Source organism: Podarcis pityusensis, assembly GCF_964106645.2.
Source record: "Podarcis pityusensis genome assembly, chromosome: 6".
NCBI classification, from domain to species: Eukaryota; Metazoa; Chordata; class Lepidosauria; order Squamata; family Lacertidae; genus Podarcis; species Podarcis pityusensis.
In genome coordinates this window covers 78,031,343-78,054,798 of record NC_138030.1, presented here as the reverse complement: position 1 = coordinate 78,054,798, position 23,456 = coordinate 78,031,343, and the positions used below count along the sequence as shown (strand labels likewise).

At 43.9% G+C, this 23,456-nt stretch overlaps 1 protein-coding gene across 1 annotated transcript in view; it reads left to right on the top strand.

Annotated features, from left to right (window-relative positions):
- COL11A1 (collagen type XI alpha 1 chain) overlaps nt 1-23,456 on the top strand; it is a 263,380-nt gene that overhangs the window by 208,295 nt on the left and 31,629 nt on the right. The window contains exons 44-51 of the mRNA XM_081008888.1: nt 1,005-1,058; nt 1,434-1,487; nt 1,592-1,645; nt 9,984-10,037; nt 16,572-16,679; nt 17,985-18,038; nt 18,944-18,997; nt 20,484-20,537. Coding sequence (XP_080865014.1) covers nt 1,005-1,058; nt 1,434-1,487; nt 1,592-1,645; nt 9,984-10,037; nt 16,572-16,679; nt 17,985-18,038; nt 18,944-18,997; nt 20,484-20,537 — 486 coding nt within the window. The remainder of the gene's footprint in view (nt 1-1,004; nt 1,059-1,433; nt 1,488-1,591; nt 1,646-9,983; nt 10,038-16,571; nt 16,680-17,984; nt 18,039-18,943; nt 18,998-20,483; nt 20,538-23,456) is intronic.

Genomic DNA, 23,456 nt, shown 5'->3' with positions numbered 1-23,456 from the left:
AGGCAGGCAGACTCTGGAGGCCCTCCAGTGCGCCCTGCCTCTATGGGTGGCTCACCCCGCCCCTGGGTGTGCCGCCCCAGGTGCCCAAACGGCTTCCTCTGCTACTACATAGAGAGAAAATGGGGATGGCAGACTGCTCACCTCCGGTATGTGACCCCCAACAGATTGCCTCTGAGGAAGTGTAGCACTCAGAAGAAAAAGAAAAATAGCAAAAGTTTGTGAATTCTTGAGAGTGAAACAACTTAATAAATTTATACATCAAGACAGTTTCTTCCAAATGGCACAGTGTCCAGGCATGCTGGGGTTCTAAATGAATTCGGTGCACAATCCAAGCATCTCAATGTCAGGAATTACCGTTGTACATCCCACATTTAGTGCAGCTCTAGATAACGGAAAATACCTGTCATTATTTAGAAAGCGGTAATGAGACAAAAATGCAACTCCTCTACCTTCCTTCATCTATTGCAATCAATGAATAGATTTCATGATGCGTCTTACTATCTATTACAGCCTTCCGTCTGAATGCAGCATAGTCTATTAAACATCGAAATGGACAAAACAGTACAATAAAGGAAAGCGAGGCTGTCTCATTTATGCATTAGATGATAAAACAGGAAAGCACAAGTATTCTGATGCTGTTTAGTTGGTTGGCTTTTTTTCTTGCTCCATGGCTCATTTTCCAACAAAGGACTGGAGAACCTGCAAATCCCCTTCTCAAGGGGGTTGAGCAAAGTTACTACTAAGCACTGCAGACTTGCCAAGAAAAAAATGCTTCATTACTTCATTACAAACTGGTCTGAACAAGGTGAAGGGCCACACAACACATTCTGCTAAATGCACATTTGAAAACCCTTCTGCTGTCTGTCCCTGAAGGTACTCGCTGGCCAGCCAGGAATGAAATGTTCTTACATTTAAAGATGTATGTATTGGGGATTGTGATTTGCATTGAGAGAATCTGAGATAATTAAATATATAAACCCACCCTTCTTTTTTTTTGTTCCTAGGGTCTTCCTGGTCCACCAGGGGAAAAAGGTGAAAATGGTGATGTTGGTCCAATGGTAAGTCCTTCTACTCTGCTATTCAGTGTTCAATAGGTGAATGACATAGCGTAATACACAAAAATAGAAGGACTTTCCTTCTTCTCACCCTCTCCTCCTATCTCTTGGTCATACGATATTCAGGTGAGCCTTGCTCCAGATATCATTACTGTTAGTGGTAAGATAGCCAACTTAGTTTATGAACCAGCCCAATAAGGCTGTCCAAATGCTATAAGAATCGATACTAGAATTGGCACATTCACTGTAATTGTGACTCCCTTTGTCATACATTGGAAGCTCTTAGCTAGTTCTGTAAAATGCTAAGCTAATGGCCCTTGTGCTGGCTTTAATGAATATAAATCTGATTAATTTGTATTTTGTATTTGTTTACTACAGGGTCCTCCTGGTCCCCCTGGCCCAAGAGGTCCGCAGGGTCCAAGTGGAGCTGATGTAAGAAACGCATCCTTTGAACAGTTTTTACATTAATATTTCCCCATGTTTTAAACAAATAAGCAAAACACATGATTTAACTGACATCTTTTTTGTCATCCCAGGGTCCTCAAGGTCCACCAGGATCTGTTGGCTCTGTTGGAGGTGTTGGTGACAAGGTGAGTAAGCAAACAAACTTTAAAAGAACAACAATGAATGGTGTGGCAAAGGACGCACACAAGTGATTTTAATGTTACACTTTAGGATGTATGGCTGTATACATATACCAATTAGTTCTGGTGCTTCAAGACTGTTGCTGTTTTCAGGTGGAATTCAGATACAAATTCAGATTATGCAATTATAGTTGACAAGGTAGGTCTTGCGCAGCAAGTCTGCTAACCTAAAAGATCAGATTTTGTGATAAGAAAAGTGAAGGGACTGCACTGGGAAATCCAAAACAAACAGGCCCTTTGACACAAAGCACATGACTTCCTTCAAAGAACCCCAGAAACTATAATTCCCAGCACTCTGAATAAACATTTCCCTGGCTTCTTTGGAAGAAGTCATGTGCTTTAAATAGATGCTGTGTACACAACCATTGTCTAATCTCCCAGCAAGCAAACCAGGATGAATGTTCAATAAATAGATCATTGGGGAGTGCCCCTGGTTTCTTCTTGTTCTGTTTAACAAACAACAGATCCAAATTACTGTATTTCATGGTTGGTGAGAATTTTGGAAATGTGTGGTTAGGTCTGGTGGAGAATCAGAATTCAAAATCAAGCGCCACAGTGTGTTCATTCTCATTGGAATCATTCGAGCTTTTTTAGCTGTACCAAGCAAAGATGTGCAAGGTAGGAAAAGAACAAAATATGAGGTTCAGGGTTGTCCCTAAGCATTATTTGCTTATCTGCCCAATGAGGAAGGTCTAATGGTCAGATGAATGCACTCCTCCATCTCATTCTTCATCTTGTAGAGAAGCAGCATCAGTAGATACCCCAAGAGTAAGTGGATCTGAGTTGAGCCTCGTGTTTCATCTCAACATTCCATATCTAGAACCAGATTAAAATGTGCAAAGTGAAATATGCCATTATGAGCAATTTGCATGATTTATTCTGTGTGTATGTAGCTTGATTAAAGGAGTAGCATACAATTCAGATTGCTCTCCTTCCATGATTTCATTAGGACCTTTGCATCACTTGGATATATATCATGCAACACTGCTAAAACTCAAGAGCTTCAAAGAGCTACTAGAAATGGCTCATTGGGAAACTAAAAGCTAGTGAATACGTTCCTACTCCAGGGATCCAGGACAGGCACACTTCCCCCATGCACACAAAGTAATGTTTAACTCAAGCACAGGCCAGTAACTATTGCAGAATCTAATTCCTTGAGGAGGAACAGGCATGCAGCTTGGCATACATTTGCCAAATATATGTGGTGCCAAGTTGGAGAGGCGGAAATATGCATCTATGCCAAACTTCAAAATTATATCCATACAGTGGAACCTCGGTTCTTGAATGTCTCCGTTGATGAATGATTCGGAACCTGAACGCCAAAAATCGGAAAGTAATTGCTTTCGTTTTTGTACACGACTCAGATGTCGAACAGCTTCTGAGGCACATTTCTCCCTTTTTTCAACTGATTCTGCCAACCACCCATTGATCTTCAGTTTGCGAACATTTTGGAAGTCGAACGGTCTTCCAGAATGGGTTACATTCGAAAACAGAGGTTCTTCTAATTTTTCCCAGAAGGATACTTCACCTAAAATGGCACAGCAAGCTCGTTCCAGCACAAATTTACCATGTCTCAAAATAGCCATTTTTACCTTGTCCTCAGATATAGTCACGTTAGTCTGTTGAGCAAAATCTACAAAGAATCATGTGGTAAATCATGTGTGGTAAAGACTAAGAATACAATTCCATACCTACTTTCATTTTAGTAAATGCCATTGAAATCATTGGTATTTACCTTTGAGTAGGCTTGCATTGCAATACTTTTATTATGGCATAGACTGGAGTTCGGTGGGCTGGAGTTCACATCATCAGACTCACTAAATATTTATGCCATAATAAATCTGTAAGTCTTTAAGGTGCCACAAGAATCTCTGTTACTTTTACAAAATAATGAGAGAATGTCAAAGAACCGGTCTTCCTCCCAATATGATATTTCAACAGTAATAGTATATGGGATGATTCTGTTTTTGATACTATGTTAAGTTTATTGTAGACCTAACATTGACTTAAATGCTATTTCACCAGAATTAAGACTCTTCCAACTTCTTTTACTATCTGATGTATTTTATTAACTTTTTGTTGGGAAGATCAGCATCCAGATTAGACCTTTTCCATCCCGTTATATGTAGGAAAGGACACGTTTATGTAATGCAATTTATTCCTGTTGGTTCTCTTGAGTTGAATAGAACCACACATTTTAATGTAATGATCTAACATAAAAACAAAAATGAGTTTTGAGAAGACGAAACACTGCAGGACTTTCATTTCTTGAAAATATGAGGCAATCTGTACACCTTGGATTTACCTCATTTACCAGATTTAACTTTACCTGTCATGGGTGTTAGAAATACTGTGGATTATACAAAGTAGGTTATATGAAGGAGTCTACAGTGAGGTGGACTTTAGTAATACTATGGTTTCATTGAGTTAGTTTTTTGCAGTGTCCAAACCATGGGAACTCCAGAGTCAATGGCACGTTCAAATCCTGGTTCCATTTGGTTCTCTCTGCTAGATAATGGTTTACCCAAGAATTTTAGATCTTAATGGGTAGATAATAAGTACCATAATCATTTAAAATAATAATAATTTATTATTTATACCCCACCCATCTGGCTGGGTTTCCCCAGCCACTCCTGTAGGGCACATTTCAGAAGAAATTTTCACCCATTAATATGAAAGGGAAATTACATATTGTGTGGCATGGGCATGTCAGAAACAAGCATGAGAATCATATTGTAGAGTTGGAAGGGACCCTGATGGTCATCTCATCCAACTCCCTGCCATGCAAGAATCCTGCCATAACCATCCCTAGGTGCACTCAAACCACCAGCCTTCTGGTTAACAAACAAACACACTGGCCCGTTGTGCCACAGGCTCCACTCTAAGAACCTTTATGATTGTATCTAAATCCAGCAAATAGTGTCTCATACGTGATATTGTCGAATTCAGAATTTCTTAAATACATAAACGAAAAACTAACCATTTGGCAAAATTCAACTATCTTTGGTTCAGTCTCACTTCTCTCATCTGAGCTCCACCTCCCTCCTATTAGGGTAAATTCAACAGAAATTGAATTTTACAGATTCAAAGACCTAAGTTTTCCATATGGTTGAATTTTTTAGATATCAAAGAATCTGCAAATTGAGATGATTTATTTCAAGTCTATATCAAATTAAACCTAAGATAATTCTATGCTTTAAATTATGCACACTCAATATATCTGTCTGTACTGATGGGGTCTGGCCAAGGTCTGTATTCATCAATGCCTCAAATTATTCACTACTAGTGACCATGTAATATACAGTGGTACCTCCGGTTGTGCACGGGATCCGTTCCAAAGCCGGTCGGATCCTGAGGTGTGCATATCTGGAGGTGCCACTTCTGCACAGGCGCGCACGGCGAAACCCAGAAAAATACTTCCAGGTTTGCCGCACACGTATCCCGAAGGGTACGTAACCAGAGATGAACATAAGTAGAGATGCCACTGTATATTAAAAAATGCTGAGGCATGTTTTGGAGAGGTATAATTTATTCTGATGCATGTACGGCATAATTGAACAAAAAGGAGAAGACATGGTTTTGCAGTTATAACTTGGGTGTTTTTTGTTTGTTTGTTTGTTTTTGGTTATTCAGATAATTCAAAATTGGGCAGGTTTGTTTGCTTGTGAATATTGGGATTTGGTATGACGAAACCAGTCAGGTATTCTGAAGGCCTCTTCAGAAGATTTCCAATTTTCCTTTGCTTTCTTGACCTAGCAGTTGGCTAAAAAGATGGAGCCCTCCTGAACTTTCCCTTTCCACTTTTCATAGCTGAAGCCCTTTCTAAATTGTTTTGCCTTGGAGCACCACGAGTCCTTTCCATATTCTTTTTGGTACGCTACACAGATCTTATCCCTCTAGGTGCAGATCTGTCACAGCTTTGCATTCAGAAACACAGACTGAAGTCACAGGTCAGTCAAAATCATTTGGGTTTGTCACGGGCCACTTCTTAATCACTCCCAGAAAGCGAAGCGGTGCAGTTCTTTCACTTACAGCCCCAAGTGCTCCTCCTTCCTATCCAAAGGAAGATTCAGCCACTTATTTTGGGTGCTTCCAATTTTATTTTCTTTCTTTTTCTATGCCAATAAGATAAATAAAAAGAACTGTAGCTCACCTTACCGTATCTCGGGTTTTCATTTCCTCTGACAAGCTTTTTAAGTTTCAGGAAAGGCACTTACTGATACTTCACATAGGGACTTCCTAGGTCTTCCATTTTAAAACAAATACAAAAACACAACACTGTGTGAATTGGACTTAATTCGGATTTAGAAACTAGACAAAGAAAATATGTAAACCGTGCAAGGAAAATTCTGAATTCTCATCCTCTAGGAATAGTAAGAATAAAAATAATAAAACCACACTATATAGTTCTATGTCTGATCTTTGTTTCCTTTCCATGGTGTTTTCGTTGGAAGCATTTTTTGACCTAAAGTAAAGTTATCCTCAGGTGGCACTGAGCATCCTAGAATTTACAGCCCACTGTACATAGTGCCTTTCTGCATGTCTCTATTGTTCCTGTTAATACGGTGTCTATAGCCACCCATCAACAAATATTATCTGCGCAGTTTTCAAGCAAGGCAATAGTGGGATTACAGTCTATAACAGTTTGAAAAAACAACAACCAAGCCAAATTTTGAGAGTTAGCAGCATTTGATCACATTCAGTCACTGAAACCAATGTTCAAACCCTATCTATCTATCTATCTATCTATCATCTATCTATCTATCTCTCTATGCAAAGGGACATGGATGTCACTGTGGTTTAAACCACTGAGCCTCTTGGGCTTTCCAATCGGAAGGTCAGCGGTTCAAATCCCCACAACAGAGTGAGCTCCCATTGCTCTGTCCCAGCTCCTGCCAACCTAGCAGTTCAAAAGCATGCCAGTGCAAGCAGATAAATAGATACTGCTGTGGCAGGAAGGTAAATGATGCTTTCGTGCACTCTGGTTTCTGTCCCATTGTCCCAGACACGGTTTAGTCATGCTGGCCACATGACCTGGAAACGTGTCTGTGGACAAATGCCCGCTCCCTTGGCCTGCAAAGCGAGATAAGCGCCACAACCCCATAGTTGCCTTTGACTGGACTTAACCATCCAGGGGTATACTCCATATATATTTTGTTCTAGTTAATGCATTGTACTTTTAACTACCTTGTTGTTTCTTATTTCTACCATGCATGCTGTTGTATTGGCCAAACTGATCAAAGGTAGCTGTTGTGAAAATGTCCTGTGCAATGCTGAATGATTAATGATTCCAGTCTCCTCAGAAAACACCAGAACTCTAAAGGGTTTCTGTTACACTCAAGCACAAACCGCTTAAAAGCCAACTTCTCCCCAAAGAACTCTGCTTTAAAAAAAAAAAAAAAAATAGAGCCGCAATTGCAATTAATGAAAGGGGGAAGAAAGGAAAGCTTCAAAGAAAACACAGTGGCTGCGTTTTGAAGTGGTGAGGGGAAACCCTTGACCTCTGTATGAAAGGGAAGAAGGTATACTGGCCATCATTGCTGACGTGCTCTTGTTTCAAATCCGATCATACAAAGCCTGGCTTGGCTTGTGGGCTTGTTGCCCATTTCTAAATGGACTCTGAAATGGCTGCCTTGAAATGAGAGCATATAGCACTGCAGCAGTATGTTTGCAAAGAGTGTTCGGTTCAGACTTTGGCATCTACAAGTGAGTAGAATCTCCAGGTAATGGGCCTGAAGAGGACTGCAGCCAGTGGTGTGTCGTCAGTGGACTGAGGGACTAGGTAAAGGTAAAGGTAAAGAGACCCCTGACCATTAGATCCAGTCGTGACCAACTCTGGGGTTGTGGCACTATCTCGCTTTATTGGCCGAGGGAGCCGGCGTACAGCTTCCGGGTCATGTGGCCAGCATGACTAAGCTGCTTCTGGCGAACCAGAGCAGCACACGGAAACGCCGTTTACCTTCCCGCAGGAGCGGTACCTATTTATCTACTTACACTTTGATGTGTTTTCGAACTGCTAGGTTGGCAGGAGCAAGGACCGAGCAACGGGACCTCACCCCGTCACAGGGATTCGAACCGCCGACCTTCTGATCGGCAAGTCCTAGGCTCTGTGGTTTAACCCACAGCACAACATTTAGTTCCCTAAATGTTCCCCTGGTGCCTCCTTCCCAAAGCCTAGGAAGCTTCTGCTTGGCTTAGGGAGGGATGTGTGATGCTCTGATGGGTCCAAGAGCCCTCCTGCCATCTTCCCAAAGCCCAGCCGTGATGCATGATGCTCATATGCACGATGTCACAATGTCACCCACCCCCAATTAGCCTTGCAAGCTCGCACCTCTGGCCCTAACTGTTCTCCCACACACAAAAATTTACTGCACACCACTGGCCGCAGCCTGATGCCTTGGGGAGTCACTACCAATCAAAGTGGTCAACAATGGCCTGCCTCCATATAAGGCAGTATTATATGTCCATATCTTGATGATAAGCGCCTGCTGTCCTCAGCTGTGGATGGGTCTGTGTTTACCCAGTTGCCATTCCTAGAAAGACGTGAGACAGAGACCTTTATCCAATCTTTTGCTGCATAAGGTGAGACTCTGGACTCAACCTTATTTATTGGATGTGAAGGCAAGATCCATTCCTGTGTTCTTGAAAGAGCTGGGAGAGAACCCGAGATGAGGTGCTGTCGTAGTGGTAGCTCTCTGTCTCAGGTAACATATTGCTTTATGAGCAGCAGATTGCACCAAGTACAGCAGAGAAGTTTAAAACAGGCATCTGAATAGGGTTCTTAATTGTGTGTGAAGCCTCTGTAAATAGAAAAAAAGGACTAGGATGTGGAGAAGCTGGAAGAATCTGCTTGATGCAAAGGCATGTCCCTCAACCCTTTTCTACTCAAGTTTCCCTTGATGAGCTTTTGCCAACAGAGTGGAGTGTTGACGTCAGAAGTATTGATACCATGCGACTCATTATTTAGAGTAGCTGCCATTTGCTTGGAAACAAGGGATCAGGTTGCTAGAATGCAATCAGTCATAAGTAGTGGCCCATAATTACCTGCTTCAGTATGCAAATTTATGCAATTCATAATGCTCAGGTTTATTAGGAATTGAGCACTGTTTCCCCTGGAGGTTTTGGTCCAGCTTGGAATGTTAAATGAGATTCTGCTCACATGCGGCCGGCAGCTTTCAACAGATCAAGTACCGAAAGGAAGCTGCTTTCTAGATGCATTCACAGAAGTTCCTTAATGTTAACTCCTGACTTTCAATGAAAGGGGAAGCTTAGTGCTATAGCCCATATGCATCTCATGTAGAAAGTCCTTCCTTCAATCCATGGCTCCCACAGTTAAAAGGATTGGGTTGTACGGCCTACACAGGGCCTTCTACTGAGATGCTGGAGAGACAGTGACAATCAAAGTTGACAAGGCAGAGCTAGACAAACAAATAGTCTGACTTGGAATAAGGAAGCTTGTTGGGTTTCTAAAATGTCATTGACTGCTGTGGAACTTCATGACCTTTTAATTTACTGAGCTGCTTGAGCAAATAAACCGGGGGAATGTCTGAGCCCTTTGCTGTGCCATTTGTGTTCATTACAACTTCCATCACGCTGGTGGTACCAAGCCAAATCACAATTTTCTAAGTGGGCAGTGTGATGATGCATATGCGCCTAGCACCCTCAGCATGCTCACACCAACATTACGGACAAAAAAAGGAAGCCCTGAGCTTTCCCCAAACGAGCTTTTCCCAAATGCTTTGCCAATAAACCTCATAAGTTCCCAGCCAATTCCAAATCAAGCCGAAGGGAGCTCACCCATCACTGCTCATTACTGAAATGATATATTTAGGTTTTGTGTGATTCTGGGTTTTGGGCTCAAGAGAAGAATAAATTTACTTAAACATTTCTTTAATACTGTATAAATGTTGCATTTGCACAGATCGTTTACATATGGCTTGCAAGCCATCTGGTGTACTAAACAGCTATCATCGCCGATAAATTGTGCCGTGTTTGCATTTGAGGCCTGCAGTGAAGATTTTATTATTCGTCTGCATGTTATTTCATTATTTGTCGCTATGTTTATTTATCATTCTTTCCCTAGTTTGAGCGCCTGACATCACTTTCAATTAAAGTAAATCACTTTGAAGTAGTTTTCCATTAGCATTTCCTAATTCTCTGGGATTTACTTTCAGACAAAGTGAGGGGCGGGGGAAGAGATAGAGAGGAATACTGTTTGATGAGAATTCAGGTAATAGTAGAAAACGATGTTTGATTTTTCTGAAATAATTCTGGACTCTTGTAGGGTGAACCTGGGGAAGCTGGTAACCCTGGCCCTCCTGGAGAAGCTGGAACAGGGGTAAGTGTTTATGTTTTTTACATAACATTTGATAAAGTGTTATTGTAATGTAGCCTTAAGCGTTCTACAACTTCAAGGGATACTATGTCTTTATTTCATTGCATCAGGGGTTATAGGTGTTCCCTAGGTATATGAATGAAAGAGCCCTTGGACTCAGTCCAAAGAGTTTTGGTCATTAGCTACAATCTGATTGTCTAGTAAAGCTTCACATCTCAACTGCCTGGACATACTCAATGGGCTCTGGAAGCTCAGCCTTTCAAATATTGGGGGTTGCTGGTTAGGAAATTAGGCTACATCTTTCTCTCCAGCTCTCCAGTTCACCCCAGTTCCTGGATTCCTAAATGGATACCTGCCCTCTCTGCCTATTTTTCTGACCCAGCTGATATGTTGGGTCCTCTTACCTGTTGTTCTGGAGAGCTGCTCTGGCCCCAGTTGTCTTCCCTGGGGTTTCATTCTGGAAGGACTCATACATGACCATCAACGTTTTATTGGCCTACAGATTAGGGACTGAGTTCTACCAACATTTCTCCAATAGCCCTTGCTTTACAGAGGATAATTCAATGATGATGATTTCATTTATATACCACCTGTCAGGGAACTGCCATCGGAAGGAAGGGAAGTGAAAGGGCTCACACAGGTTGGGAGAGACTCAGCAGCTGAAGAGGGAACCAGTAGGGGGAGAGGAGCTGGGCTGAGGGAAAGGGAGCTGGAGGGATGGCTCAGAGACACTTCCAGCGAAAACAGTGGGGAGGTTTCAGGACCTCCTGTAGGGACACCCACTCCTCGCCGGAAACTGTCACGCAGAGAGTCCAGAAGACGTGTTTCCGTTAAGGAGCTTTTATGTTGGAAGCGATTCCGAAAGCAACCACTGTCGGAATCTGCCAGCGACTGACGGAGCCATGTTTAAGGGGCTCCGTTACAGACAGAGGTTTGCAAACTTGACCAAACTCTGAGGGACTAGGATTTTACACACAAGCAGCTCATCGTCCCATCACAGCATTCCGACAGTCTTCGTGAGCAGCTTGTGCAGGAGAAGGCATCATGAGCAACCCAGCCGGAACCGGAGAAGCAGGAGCTGGAGCGGGTCCAAGCCTGGAAGAAAGGTACCGGGTGTTGGAGGTCCAGCTAGCGCTGCAGACGGCGAGGCTTGAGGAGAGGAGGGCTCAGGATGCAGACAAAAAGGGGAAAGACACCCAGCTCGTCAGAAAGGTACCAGGATTGGTGCAGAAGTTTGGGGGGGAGCCCAAAGACTATCATGGCTTTCGGACAGAGATGCAATATGCCCTCAATCTGCAGTTTGATGAATTCCCTGACGAGGAATCAAGAGTGGCTTTCGTGATTGGGCATCTTGAAAAGGGGGCGAGAGACTGGGTTAGACCCCTGATGGCAGCGAATAGTGACGTCCTAAAGGACACGATGAAGTTCTTTCGCGCCATGGATCTGATGTTTTCCAGCGATATTGAACAGGGAGTGGTCCGCAGACAGTTAATGGCTTGCAAACAGGGGAGCCGATCTGTCCGTGAGTACTGGACTGAATTCACCATGTTGATCCATAAATTGGGGTGGGATCTATCGGCGGAACCCATTCAAATGCTTTTTGAAGAAGGGCTTTCTTCGGCTGTGAAAGACGAACTTTCCCGGGCGCCCAGGGCGGAGTCTATGGACCAGCTGACCAAATCAGCGCTGACCATAGGAGCGCGCCAGGAGGCGAGAGCATTGGAGAGGCGGGAAGGGAAGGGGGAACGTTGGAAGGAGTTCCGCATTCCAGACATTCCAGAGCCAACTTTCCCGCCGGCAGAGCCGATGGAAATCGGAACAGCGCGCGCGCGCGCAGTTTCAAAGCCCAGTGAGGGGGGAAAGAAGGAGGGAAAAGGCGCCCGGAAATGCTATCTCTGCCAACAGCCAGGTCACTTTGCCAGAGTCTGCCCCCAGAGGAAGGAATGGCAAGGGATGGTAGGAGCTGTGGAGGGAAGAGAGGAAGAAATACCGAAGCAAGTAAAAGCCAACGCCTGGCTGCCACCGTCGGGGCACAGCAGTCAGGCCAAAGAGCAGTGAAAGTGCCCACGCCAGAACCTCCTAAACCCGCCCTAGTGATAGAAGTGGCGCTAGAGCTGCCAAACGGACACCCTCTAAAGATAAAGGCGCTGTTGGACTCAGGCAGCTCCTGCAATTTCATGAGCAAAGAGTTTGCAGCTGAACACCAGATACAGACGATCCCTTTAAGCAACCCCCTGCAGGTGACCACGATCGATGGCAGGGAGCTGTTGGGAGGAGAAGTCAGCTTGCAGACCGTCCCAATGATAATGAAGGTGGCAAGGCACACCGAACTGATAGCGTTTAATGTGGCCACCTTGGGAGGAGCTCCCATTATATTGGGGATGAGCTGGCTAGCGTTACATGATCCGCTGGTGGGCTGGCATCAGAGAGTGGTTTCTTTTGGTTCAGCACATTGCTTAGAACACTGCAAAGAGGGAAAGGGTTTGGCAGGGGCCCAAGCCACCCTAGCAGGGACTGAAGTAACGGAGAACGTGAAGGTACCACGACAATACGCAGATCTCCGCGACGTCTTCAGCGAAAGGGAAGCTGACCAATTACCCCCGCATAGACCCTTTGACTGTCAAATCAATTTACTCCCTGGGGCACAGCTCCCTGTAGGCAAGCTGTACGCCATGTCAGACAGAGAGATGCAGGAGCTAAGAGAGTTCATTGACAAGAACCTGAAGAGAGGGTTCATCAGAGAGTCCAGGGCGGTGGGGGGCAGCCCAGTGTTTTTTGTGGATAAAAAAAACACGAACAAGCCGAGGCTTGTGTGTGACTTCAGGGCCTTAAATGCAGTGTCAGAACCAGTGGCTTTCCCTATGCCCAGGATTGACGACATTTTGACAAGGGTCAGGAAGGGAAAGATTTTTACTAAACTGGACCTAAGGGGGGCGTACAACCTGATACGAATAAGGAAGGGGGATGAATGGAAAACCACCATGTTCACCCCTTTGGGGGCATTTGAATATTTAGTTATGCCCTTCGGCCTACAAGGAGGCTCCGCGTGCTTTCAATCGTTTATGAACCACGTCCTGGGGCCTTTGCTTTACAAGAATTGTGTGGCCTTCTTAGACGACGTGTTGGTGTATTCTGAGAATGAGGAGCAGCATGTGAGAGACGTCAGAGAAGTGTTGAGCAGGCTGCAAGCCAACCAGCTGTGGGTGAAACTGGAGAAGTGTCAGTTTCATACCAAGGAGGTGGAATTCCTGGGGTATCGCCTGTCAGACAAGGGATTGGCCATGGATCCCGGCAAGGTCCAGGCGGTGCTGGAATGGAAAACACCCAAAACAAGGAAGGATGTGCAGAGGTTCCTAGGATTTGGGAACTTCTATCGTAAGTTCATCCGAAACTTTGCCCACCTGACGGCGCCCATTACGGACTGTCTCAGCAGTAAGAAGAAGTTCGTTTGGACTGAGGAGGCGGAGCGAGCATTTGAGGAACTAAAAAGGGCCTTCGCCTCGGAACAACAACTCCTGCATGTGGATTTACAAAAACCGATGAGAGTGGAAACTGACGCATCAGACAGAGCGATTGGGGCGGTGCTTCTGCAGCCAGGGAAGGAGGAGTCAGAGTGGAGACCGTGTGCCTTTTTTTCGCGAAAGCTGAACAAATCCGAGAGGAACTACACGGTGTATGACCGAGAACTACTAGCCATTCATGAGGCGTTCCGGAGATGGAGGCACCTGCTAATTGGCGCACAACATAAGGTGCAAGTGTGCACTGACCACAAGAACCTAGAGTATTGGAGGACGGCACGAGTGCTCAACCAACGGCAAGTGAGATGGGCCCAGGAGTTCTCCAAATTTAACTTTGAGATTTGTTACGTGCCAGGCCCAGAGAACATTAGGGCGGACGCTCTCTCACGCAAACCTGAATATTTGGAGGAGGAGGGAGCACCCGAAGAGAGACATGTCATTCCAGAGGACCGCTGGGTGTGTGGGGCGGCATTGGTGGGACAAAGAGAACTGGTAGAGGAAACAGAGAATGATGAATACGCCCAGAATAAGCTCAGAGGTCTTAGGGGTGAGGGAGAGGAACCAGGGGGTTTCGAGGAAAGAAATGGAGCTTTGTATTACAAAGGGGCACTGTATATCCCTGAAGGAGACTTAAGGGGGAGGGTACTCAAGCAGTTGCACGACAGCCCCACGGCGGGGCATTTTGGACAACACAAAACCATGTGGTTGGTCACCAGGGAATTTTGGTGGCCTAAGGTGAGGGAAGATGTACGGGAGTATGTAAGAGGGTGTGAGCAATGCCAGCGAGCCAAAGGGGAGAGGCGGGCACCGGCGGGGCTATTAGAACCCTTACCAACCCCAGAACGACCTTGGGAGGCAGTGTCGATAGATTTTATGACTGATCTGCCGAAGTCCAAGGGGAAAACAGCCATCATGGTGGTGGTAGACCTACTAACAAAGATGTGCCACTTTGTAGCCTGCTCGCATGCAGTCACGGCGGAAGAGACAGCGAAGTTATTTGTAGAACACATTTTTAGGTTGCACGGGGTGCCATTGAGGGTGGTCTCAGACCGAGGAAAACAATTTACGTCCAGGTTCTGGAGGAAGCTCATGAGCTTACTGCAGGTGGAGGTCAACTTTTCGACTGCCCGGCACCCTGAAACCAACGGGCAGGCGGAAAGAGCAAACGGGGTCCTCCAGCAATACCTGAGGTGTTATGTCAATGACAGAGAGAATGACTGGGTAGAAAAGTTGGCGCTGGCGGAATTTGCCTACAACAATGCCGAGAATGTGTCCACAGGGATGAGCCCCTTCTTGGCTAATTATGGGTGTCATCCCAGGGCTTTCCCAGGGGGAGAAGGGGAGAGATGGGGTGTCCCGGCAGCCGAGCATTTTGTAGAAGAAATGGAAGCAATCCATCGTCAGCTCCAACTCAACTTAGAAAGGGCGAAGGAAGAATACAAGAGGCAGGCAGACAAGAACCGAAGGGAAGGTGAAACCATAAGGGTGGGAGATAGGGTGTGGCTGTCAACCCAAGGGTTGCCGTTCAAAGGAGGTTGTAAGAAATTAAGACCCAGGAGATTGGGTCCCTTTGAGGTCATTCAACAGGTCAACCCAGTGGCTTTCAGGCTCCGGTTACCCAACCACATGAAACTGCACCCAGTATTTCACAGGTCGTTACTGTCACCGTATGAGGGGGGACGAGAAGGGATGGCCACTCGGGGACCGGTCATAGAAGAAAGGGAATGCAGCAGCCATGTGGCAGAAATCCTCGACGCCAGATGGAAGGGGGATCAGGTGGAGTATTTGGTAGCGTGGGAAGGAGAACCGGAGTCAGAAAACACTTGGGTAATGGCAGAAGATATCAATGACGAGGTATTGATAGAAACGTTCCATCAAAGGTTCCCAAGGAAACCTCAGCCTGTGGAGAGGTTCCGGAGGGAATACTTTGGGACCACCGATGAGGAGGAGGAGTTGGAAGGATTCTCGGAATCGGAAGGGGAAGGGGAGATGGACTCTGAGGAGGAGGAGTACTTCGAGACCAGGAACCGCAACAGGTGGAGAGAAGTGTTCGGGACATCGGAAGATGAAGGAAGTTCATTCCGGGGTTTTGCCTCCTCACCGCCCGTAGAGGAGGGGGCGAGAGGGGATGAAGGGGGCCCTGGAGGGGAGGTGGATGTCAGGGAACTGCCATCGGAAGGAAGGGAAGTGAAAGGGCTCACACAGGTTGGGAGAGACTCAGCAGCTGAAGAGGGAACCAGTAGGGGGAGAGGAGCTGGGCTGAGGGAAAGGGAGCTGGAGGGATGGCTCAGAGACACTTCCAGCGAAAACAGTGGGGAGGTTTCAGGACCTCCTGTAGGGACACCCACTCCTCGCCGGAAACTGTCACGCAGAGAGTCCAGAAGACGTGTTTCCGTTAAGGAGCTTTTATGTTGGAAGCGATTCCGAAAGCAACCACTGTCGGAATCTGCCAGCGACTGACGGAGCCATGTTTAAGGGGCTCCGTTACAGACAGAGGTTTGCAAACTTGACCAAACTCTGAGGGACTAGGATTTTACACACAAGCAGCTCATCGTCCCATCACACCACCCATCTGACTGGGCTGCCCCAACCACTTTGGGTATCTACCAACAAACTATTAAAACACAAAAACTTCAAACATTAAAAACCTTCCTGTACAGGGGCTGCCTTCAAATGTCTTCTAAAAGTCTGATTGATGCCTATTTCCTTGACATCTGATGGGAAGGTGTGCACACCAATAAATTTCTTTCTCATTTCTTGCCCCTTCTCTGCATTCTTGCAATCGGAAAAATAAATGATGTAAAAACGTAATTGGCAGTGGGACTACTTTCCAAACTGGAGGTGGATCTGGACCTTCCAGGTGTTCTACAGATATTTTTTGTGGGTGGGGAGTTCAATATGTCACAAAGCTTTCCCCATTAAAATGTGGCGATTATCTCTTCAGAACATTCTACAGCTGATTTCCTTTTCTGCCTGTCAGTTTACATACTGCCCTGACAATTGTGTCTGTCCTTCGCAGGGTCCAAAAGGGGAAAGGGGTGAAAAGGGTGAGGCTGGACCACCAGGGGCAGCTGGACCAGCAGGTATTAAAGGACCTCCAGGTGATGACGGACCTAAGGGTAACCCGGTAAGTGACCCTATCATTTTTTCTTTTAAAAAATAAGGCAATGGATTTATAATGCAATACAGCCCTGTTCCATGAGTTTATTCTTTCTGACATGCTCTGCTGCCCCTCTAGAGCCACAGCAGCCATGAGGGTAACTCTATACAACCCTCAGACTTATTTCAGAAGCCCAGTCCAAGACCTCTAGTCCTACCCCTAGCAGCCCAGTGGGTGAGAAGGCAGAGAGAGAATTGGACATTTGTCTTGCCAAATGCAAGGCGGTTATTTTAAAGGAGATTGAGAAGCAATACATAACACAAGTGGGTGAGAAGAAGATTTTATTCGTAAACAGCAAGCAATACACACACACACACACACACACACACACACACACAGTGGTACCTTGGGTTACATACGCTTCAGGTTACATATGCTTCAGGTTACAGACTCCGCTAACCCAGAAATAGTACCTCGGGTTAAGAACTTTGCTTCAGGATGAGAACAGAAATCGTGCTCTGGCGGCGCAGCAGCAGCAGGAAGCCCCATTAGCTAAAGTGGTGCTTCAGGTTAAGAACAGTTTCAGGTTAAGAACGGACCTCCAGAATGAATTAAGTACTTAACCCGAGGTACCACACACACACACAGCATGCACTTCTATCTGCCACTTGGAAGCCTTCAAGAAATGGCGAAGTGACTCCCCCACGTAGCCTCAGTTTGCACGGCCCTGCAGCCAATTGCTCTGTGCATGAGCTTCAGAGAAACTCTGCCCAAACCATCTGATTTTATAGATAGCCACCTCCTCCCAATGCCTCAATTTAACAATTTCCAACATCAAAGAAGGTTTCCAGCACTATCCTTCCAGACTAATTAAGGCAGCTGAGGGTGGGCCTTCATCTCCTCCCAACTGATTAGGACATCAGAAAAGGTTCTCACATCTTAAAAAACTTAGCAAAAGATAGGGGGAAAGGAAGGAATAGGGGGCAGGAAGGATAACCATGTTAGATCACTAACTCCTCAAAATACAAATATCTTCTGGATAGATTGCCCATACAACATTGAAGGACAGAGAGCGAGGAAGGGGTGATAGAAATACAAAGAAAAGTGGGGAAATACTCCCACTTTTGGCTCTGCCCCCACCCACATCTGACTTCCGCCTTGCCCACACAACAGATTACCTATCAGCAAAAAAGGCATCCCTACTTCTGCTCCAGAACCTCGGTCTTAGTTATTTCTACACTGTGCCTGCCATTAATAACTTGGTTGTTTGTTGCTACTGGTTCCTATCTTTAGTTGATACCACCAGCCTTAACTTGCTTTCTGTCTCTGTAGGGTCCTGTTGGCTTTCCTGGTGACCCTGGTCCCCCTGGTGAACCTGGGCCTGCTGTGAGTATCTTGACAATTCAGATGGCTAGTAACAATCCTGTAGACACTTACCCGGGAATGAGTCACATCAAACTCTGTGAGACGGCTTCTCTGTAGACACAGATAAGATTGCACTGTATCATAGAATTGTATGGGACACTGGGGATCATCTAGTCCAGCCCCCTGCAAAGCAGGAACATGTAGCTGTGTCATACGGGGATCGAACCTGCAACCTTGGCATTATCAGCACCATACTCTAACTGGGCGGCATTCATTTTCACACCTAAATGACATTCCTGTAGCTTCAACCAATGTTGGGTGTGGTTTGGTAGAAGCGTGTGCTTGGAGAGTCTTGTTTGTGACAATATGCTTTGAGCAAAAAGCTCTGCTCTGGGGACTGGCCCAATATTGCTTTTAATGGAAGAGAAGCCATATTCTTTGCATGCAGTTCTAACCATAAGTAGATCATTCAATCTGGACGGTTGTTTTATGTCCATTTTATATGTATCCTACCAAGGAGGTCACAGGTTATGCTCACAACAGCCCTGTGAGGGTGGCCCAAGGTGAACCAGGAACTCTATGCCTGAGGATTGGAACCTGGATCTTCACACCCTTAGTCCAATATTCGAACTATTATACATTGAATTTTTGTTCTAGTTGGCTACTTTGCCCAGACCAAGCAAGTGTCTGAGAATGAATGCTGCTACAGCTAATTAGGATTGGCCCTGCAAAACTGCCTATAGGAGAGGCTGCCTGAGAACCATGTGCAAGTCCCTCTTGAGAGCAATTAGATGAAGTGTGGGATTTACATGAGCAATCTTTTCTGCAAGTCTGTAGTAATTCTTCTAAATGAACGTTATTTTTCTGTACAGGATACAAAATTCAGGCAGGGTTAAGTGAGACAAACATTGTCTTTTTCTTCCTAGGGGACTGATGGCACAGGAGGGGAGAAAGGTGAAGATGGTGACCCAGGCCAACCCGTAAGTAAAATATCTCTAATAATCCTGTAGTATTTGGAATGTGGAATTTTCACTGAAAAATTGCAAGTTGCATTCCTAGAACATATGAGGACACACATAAAAAATGAAAACAAAATAATGCAACCATTGATTGCATTTTCTTCTCAAATTTCAATCTTTTCTCAGTGGGAAACAAGTGCTGGAAGTGGATGAATAAGCACCAGAGGAAGTAATTAGCTGAGATCCAGAACAATTTATAGGTTACCGTATTTTTCCGCGTATAAGATGCCCCCATGTATAAGATGCCCCTTATTTTGGGGGACTCCAAATTAAGAAAACACCCCTCAGTACTACCCATGTATAAGACGAGCCCCAATTTTAAACCTAAAATTTAAAATTGGTAAGAAAAACCTAGTCTTATACACGGAAAAATACAGTACTTCCAAATTAAACTTTGCTTGGACTTACACAGGCTGTCCTAAGACCAACTACATGACATGGCCATTTGGGAATGATTTTCTGTTGTGTGTATTATTTGAATGAGCAGTAAGGTAGACTCTGGGAAGAAAGTGATATATAAAATGCTTATGTGGACAGACAGCTACAAGGAATTCAAATAGGTACTTATGGCAAGGCTAGTGGGAACTGGACATTTTAGGCATGCCTGAATTCCAGCTCACCACATCAGATCAAAACGTCTTTTCAATATCAGTCAATCAATAATTTTATTTGTGAGCTGCCTTTCCAAAGTTAAAACCATGCTCAAGGCAACTTACAACATATAAAAATCACATAATTACATAATTGCAAATAATCACAGACAAAAAATTAAAGCAAACAGAAGTACGCAACCAAATTGAACAATTTCCGCATGAGATCTAAAATAACAATACAAAGAAGTTCCAGAAGAATGTCCAGTGGTGCCTCTGTAATAGGTTTTTAAGAAGAGGAGACACTACTCCGTTTAAACTTGATTAATTCCACTGATAATGGAACCTAGATGTGAAAAGACAGGGGCATCCTGAGATAAAAGTTTGCTGGCCTTTCCAGTTATTCACTTATAATGGAGGTGAATGAGTAATTACTATCTAGGAATTTGGGGGGGGGGGGGTTGTGATGCACTTCTTGAGAAAAATATTAGGGGACAGTGCACACAAAAATGCACATATTTGCAAAAATAAAATGCAAAGTGCATTATATCAGGGGAGAATCGTTTGCAAAAAGAAAGAAAGCATATATTAGGAAAACGTCCATATAGATATGTGTATATTAGGAGTAATGCACATGTAAATTCATATGAATTTTCATGCAGACTTTTTTTTGGGGGGGGGATGGTAATTGATGCAGAAACTGTTTGAGATCTGTCCATTCGTACAACTGTCACCACAAAGGATCCTTGTTCAAATATATCTGAAAGTGTCAATGACTGTTCTGTGTCAATACAATAACTCCTGATCTTCAGTGGCACGTACCAAGGGTATTCATACATATATTTTTGTTTTTCCAGGGACCACCAGGTCCTTCAGGTGAAGCAGGACCCCCTGGCCCCCCTGGGAAGAGAGTAAGTCATGTTTCTCGATGCAAGTTTTTCCCCCTGGCATTTTACCTCGATATCATTTCCCTAACATTGTGCCCCCCGCTCCAGGTTCAAGTTTTTGTGGGCTTGTTTTCCTATTAAAAAATAGCATAAAGAACCCAGTTGCCCCTTCTCCTCCTTCCTTCCTCCATGTGCTGTTCTGGGGGCTCTCCTGACCCCCAAACCACCCCAAGGCAGTTTTTGGGGTTAGAGCAGGTGCATGTGGAAAGGTAGGGGAAAATTCCCAGACAAGCTGAAGTCTTTTATGCCATACTTCATGGCCACTTCTGGTACAGCACATTTCAACTTCAAGTTACAATCAAACTTCGGATCCCGAACACCTCCATTTTGAAACATTTCGGCTCCCGAACGCCGAAAACCTGGAAGTAAATGCTCCGGTTTTTGAACATTTTTTGGAAGCCGAACGTCCAACGCAGCTTCCCCTTGGGTGCAGGATGCTCCTGCAACCAATCAAAAGCCACAGCTTGGTTGTCGAACATTTTGGAAGTCGAACGTGCTTCTGGAATGGATTACGTCCGACGACCAAGGTTTGACCGTACTCTAAAGGTGGAGTTTTGACTGCAACTTTTTCTGCAGTGCTTCAGTGAAGTAATTAAGATGATTTATCTTACACATCCACAATCTGGAATCAGTCTCATAGGAAGGCATAATAATGTCAAAGATCAAGTTTATGGTAATCCATTGATATGATATTTTCTCTCTCTGTGTAGCTTCAAGATCCAACTTGTACACAGTAAACAGTTTTAACAGAAATGTACCATATTTGGAAAGATGTGTTGTTTCCTTTCTTACTTACAGAGAAGTTATGAATTGTGTGTGAGGTACCAATGACCTTTAGGGGTATAAATACACTTAAGTTCGTCATTGTACCTGAGTTGTGGATCATAGAGTTGGTGATGATAAGCAATTGCTGTATGTTAGAACAGGGTCAGAATGGCTGTAATACATGTTGAGTGCATTTTGTAATGAGTGCATGGTCTTTTTTTTTTTTAAGAGACCCTAGTGCAAATGCATTATTCAGGTCTTCCTGTTCTGTTGTTTTTTTCCCTAGAAATGCCATTTTTCTAAAAGGGGGGGGGAACCTCCATTGCTCATTATTATATGCTAATTCATTGAAACTAGTGCAGCAAGCTTTGATCAATTTAATTGGGACAAATTTTAATCAGCAAGCCTGTGGCTTAAGGGCACAGTAGCTTGGGTTTTTATAGGGCTGTTTTTGTTCTGGTGTGTTCCAGCAACAGAGAGTGAAAGCTAAAATATTAATACAATATAAAACCCATGTGCTAGTCTTCCGTGATGAAAGAAATGTGTTTGATGGCACCTTGAGACTAACTTATAATCACCTTTTTATTACAAAATGACACCAGCTTTTGTAGCTGACAACCAACTGCTTCAGATGGCTGAGCTGGAACTAGGGAAAGCAAGATTGAGAGTCGGTTAAAAGCTCATCAGGATGGGAATCCTGTTGTTTTCTCAGTAGTAGTATACTGAATATTTTAAATGTCCAAAGAAACTATAATCCCCGTTAAACCACAGTTTATTACATCCAAATTTCTTTATTTTCTATAATTTTATTTGAAGATTTTTAAACAAATAAAAAATTCAACAACATTTCAAATTTAACAATCATTCCACCTACGACTTCCCCTCCCTCCCTCCATGGTTCCCCCAAAATTTCAATTTATGCTGCATATTATAGTTACTCTATACTTTTACCTTTCTACAAAAGAAAAACAAAAAGTTCACCCCCCACTGCTGTTCTTACTCAAACCCTATTTGTGTTTTAACATATTTACACTGAGTTTTTAAGTATTTTGAAAACATTTCCCAATCTTTTAAAAAACCAGTCTCTCTCTGATCTTTAATTTTACACGTCAGACATGCCAATTCTACATATTTTATCAATTTCAGCTGCCATTCTTCCTTGGTAGGTGCCACCTCGTTGCGCCATTTTTGGGTGTATAGTATTTGTGTTGCCGTCGTTTCGTAAAGAAAAAGATTTATCTGTGGGGACGGATATCTGTTCCAGTTATCCCTAGTAATAAAGCTTCTGGTCTTTTTGGGAAAGTTCCTTTAAATATCTTTTTCAACTAATTATAAATCATCTCCCAAAAGCTATTCTCCATGTTCACCACATATGGTAAAATGAGCCTTCTACTTCTTAACAACAACAACAACAACAACAACAACAACAACAACAACAACATTGCTACCAAATTATTGTGCGACTCCTGTTTGCCTATATCACATTCTACTCATACACAGAGCTATTAAGAAAAGCAGTTCTGAGGTTTGCAATGCTATGAATTATCTGCATCATTCTCAGGAGTCTGCTCTAGCTCTTATTTCTCAGTTTATTATCATGCCCCTTTTCAATGTATCAGAAAGTTACCGCTATGGAAGTGTTGGTAAAATACAAATTCATTGAAATTAAATTGGTTAATTGGTTGAAAAGGCAGGTTAATGAACCAAAAATTATTTGATTTGGTGACAGCCAAAACAAAAAACGCATTTTTCAGAGGAGTTTTATCATGGAACAACAAGAATGGCCAAGATATTTTCTTTTTTCTGTTTCGTTTATCCATAAGCCTGCATATATGCCTGCCAATAATAATAATAAAAATAAAAATACTCTTTCTTTTCTTTTTTTTTTAAAGTAAGTTGATTGTCTGTGGCAATAATTCGATTTGGCCTTGCTCAGAATACAACCACATATCACTACTTTATATTCTGTTGCTTAGAAAACACTATAGTTCTAAATTCATTGAGTGAAGCTTACTCCCAAGTAATACGTTTTAAGATCATGGTGTAAGATAGAATAATGTTCAGTGCCAAATAAAAAGCAGTGTCTTCAGGAAAAAAAATAGCAATGTTTTAGTAACC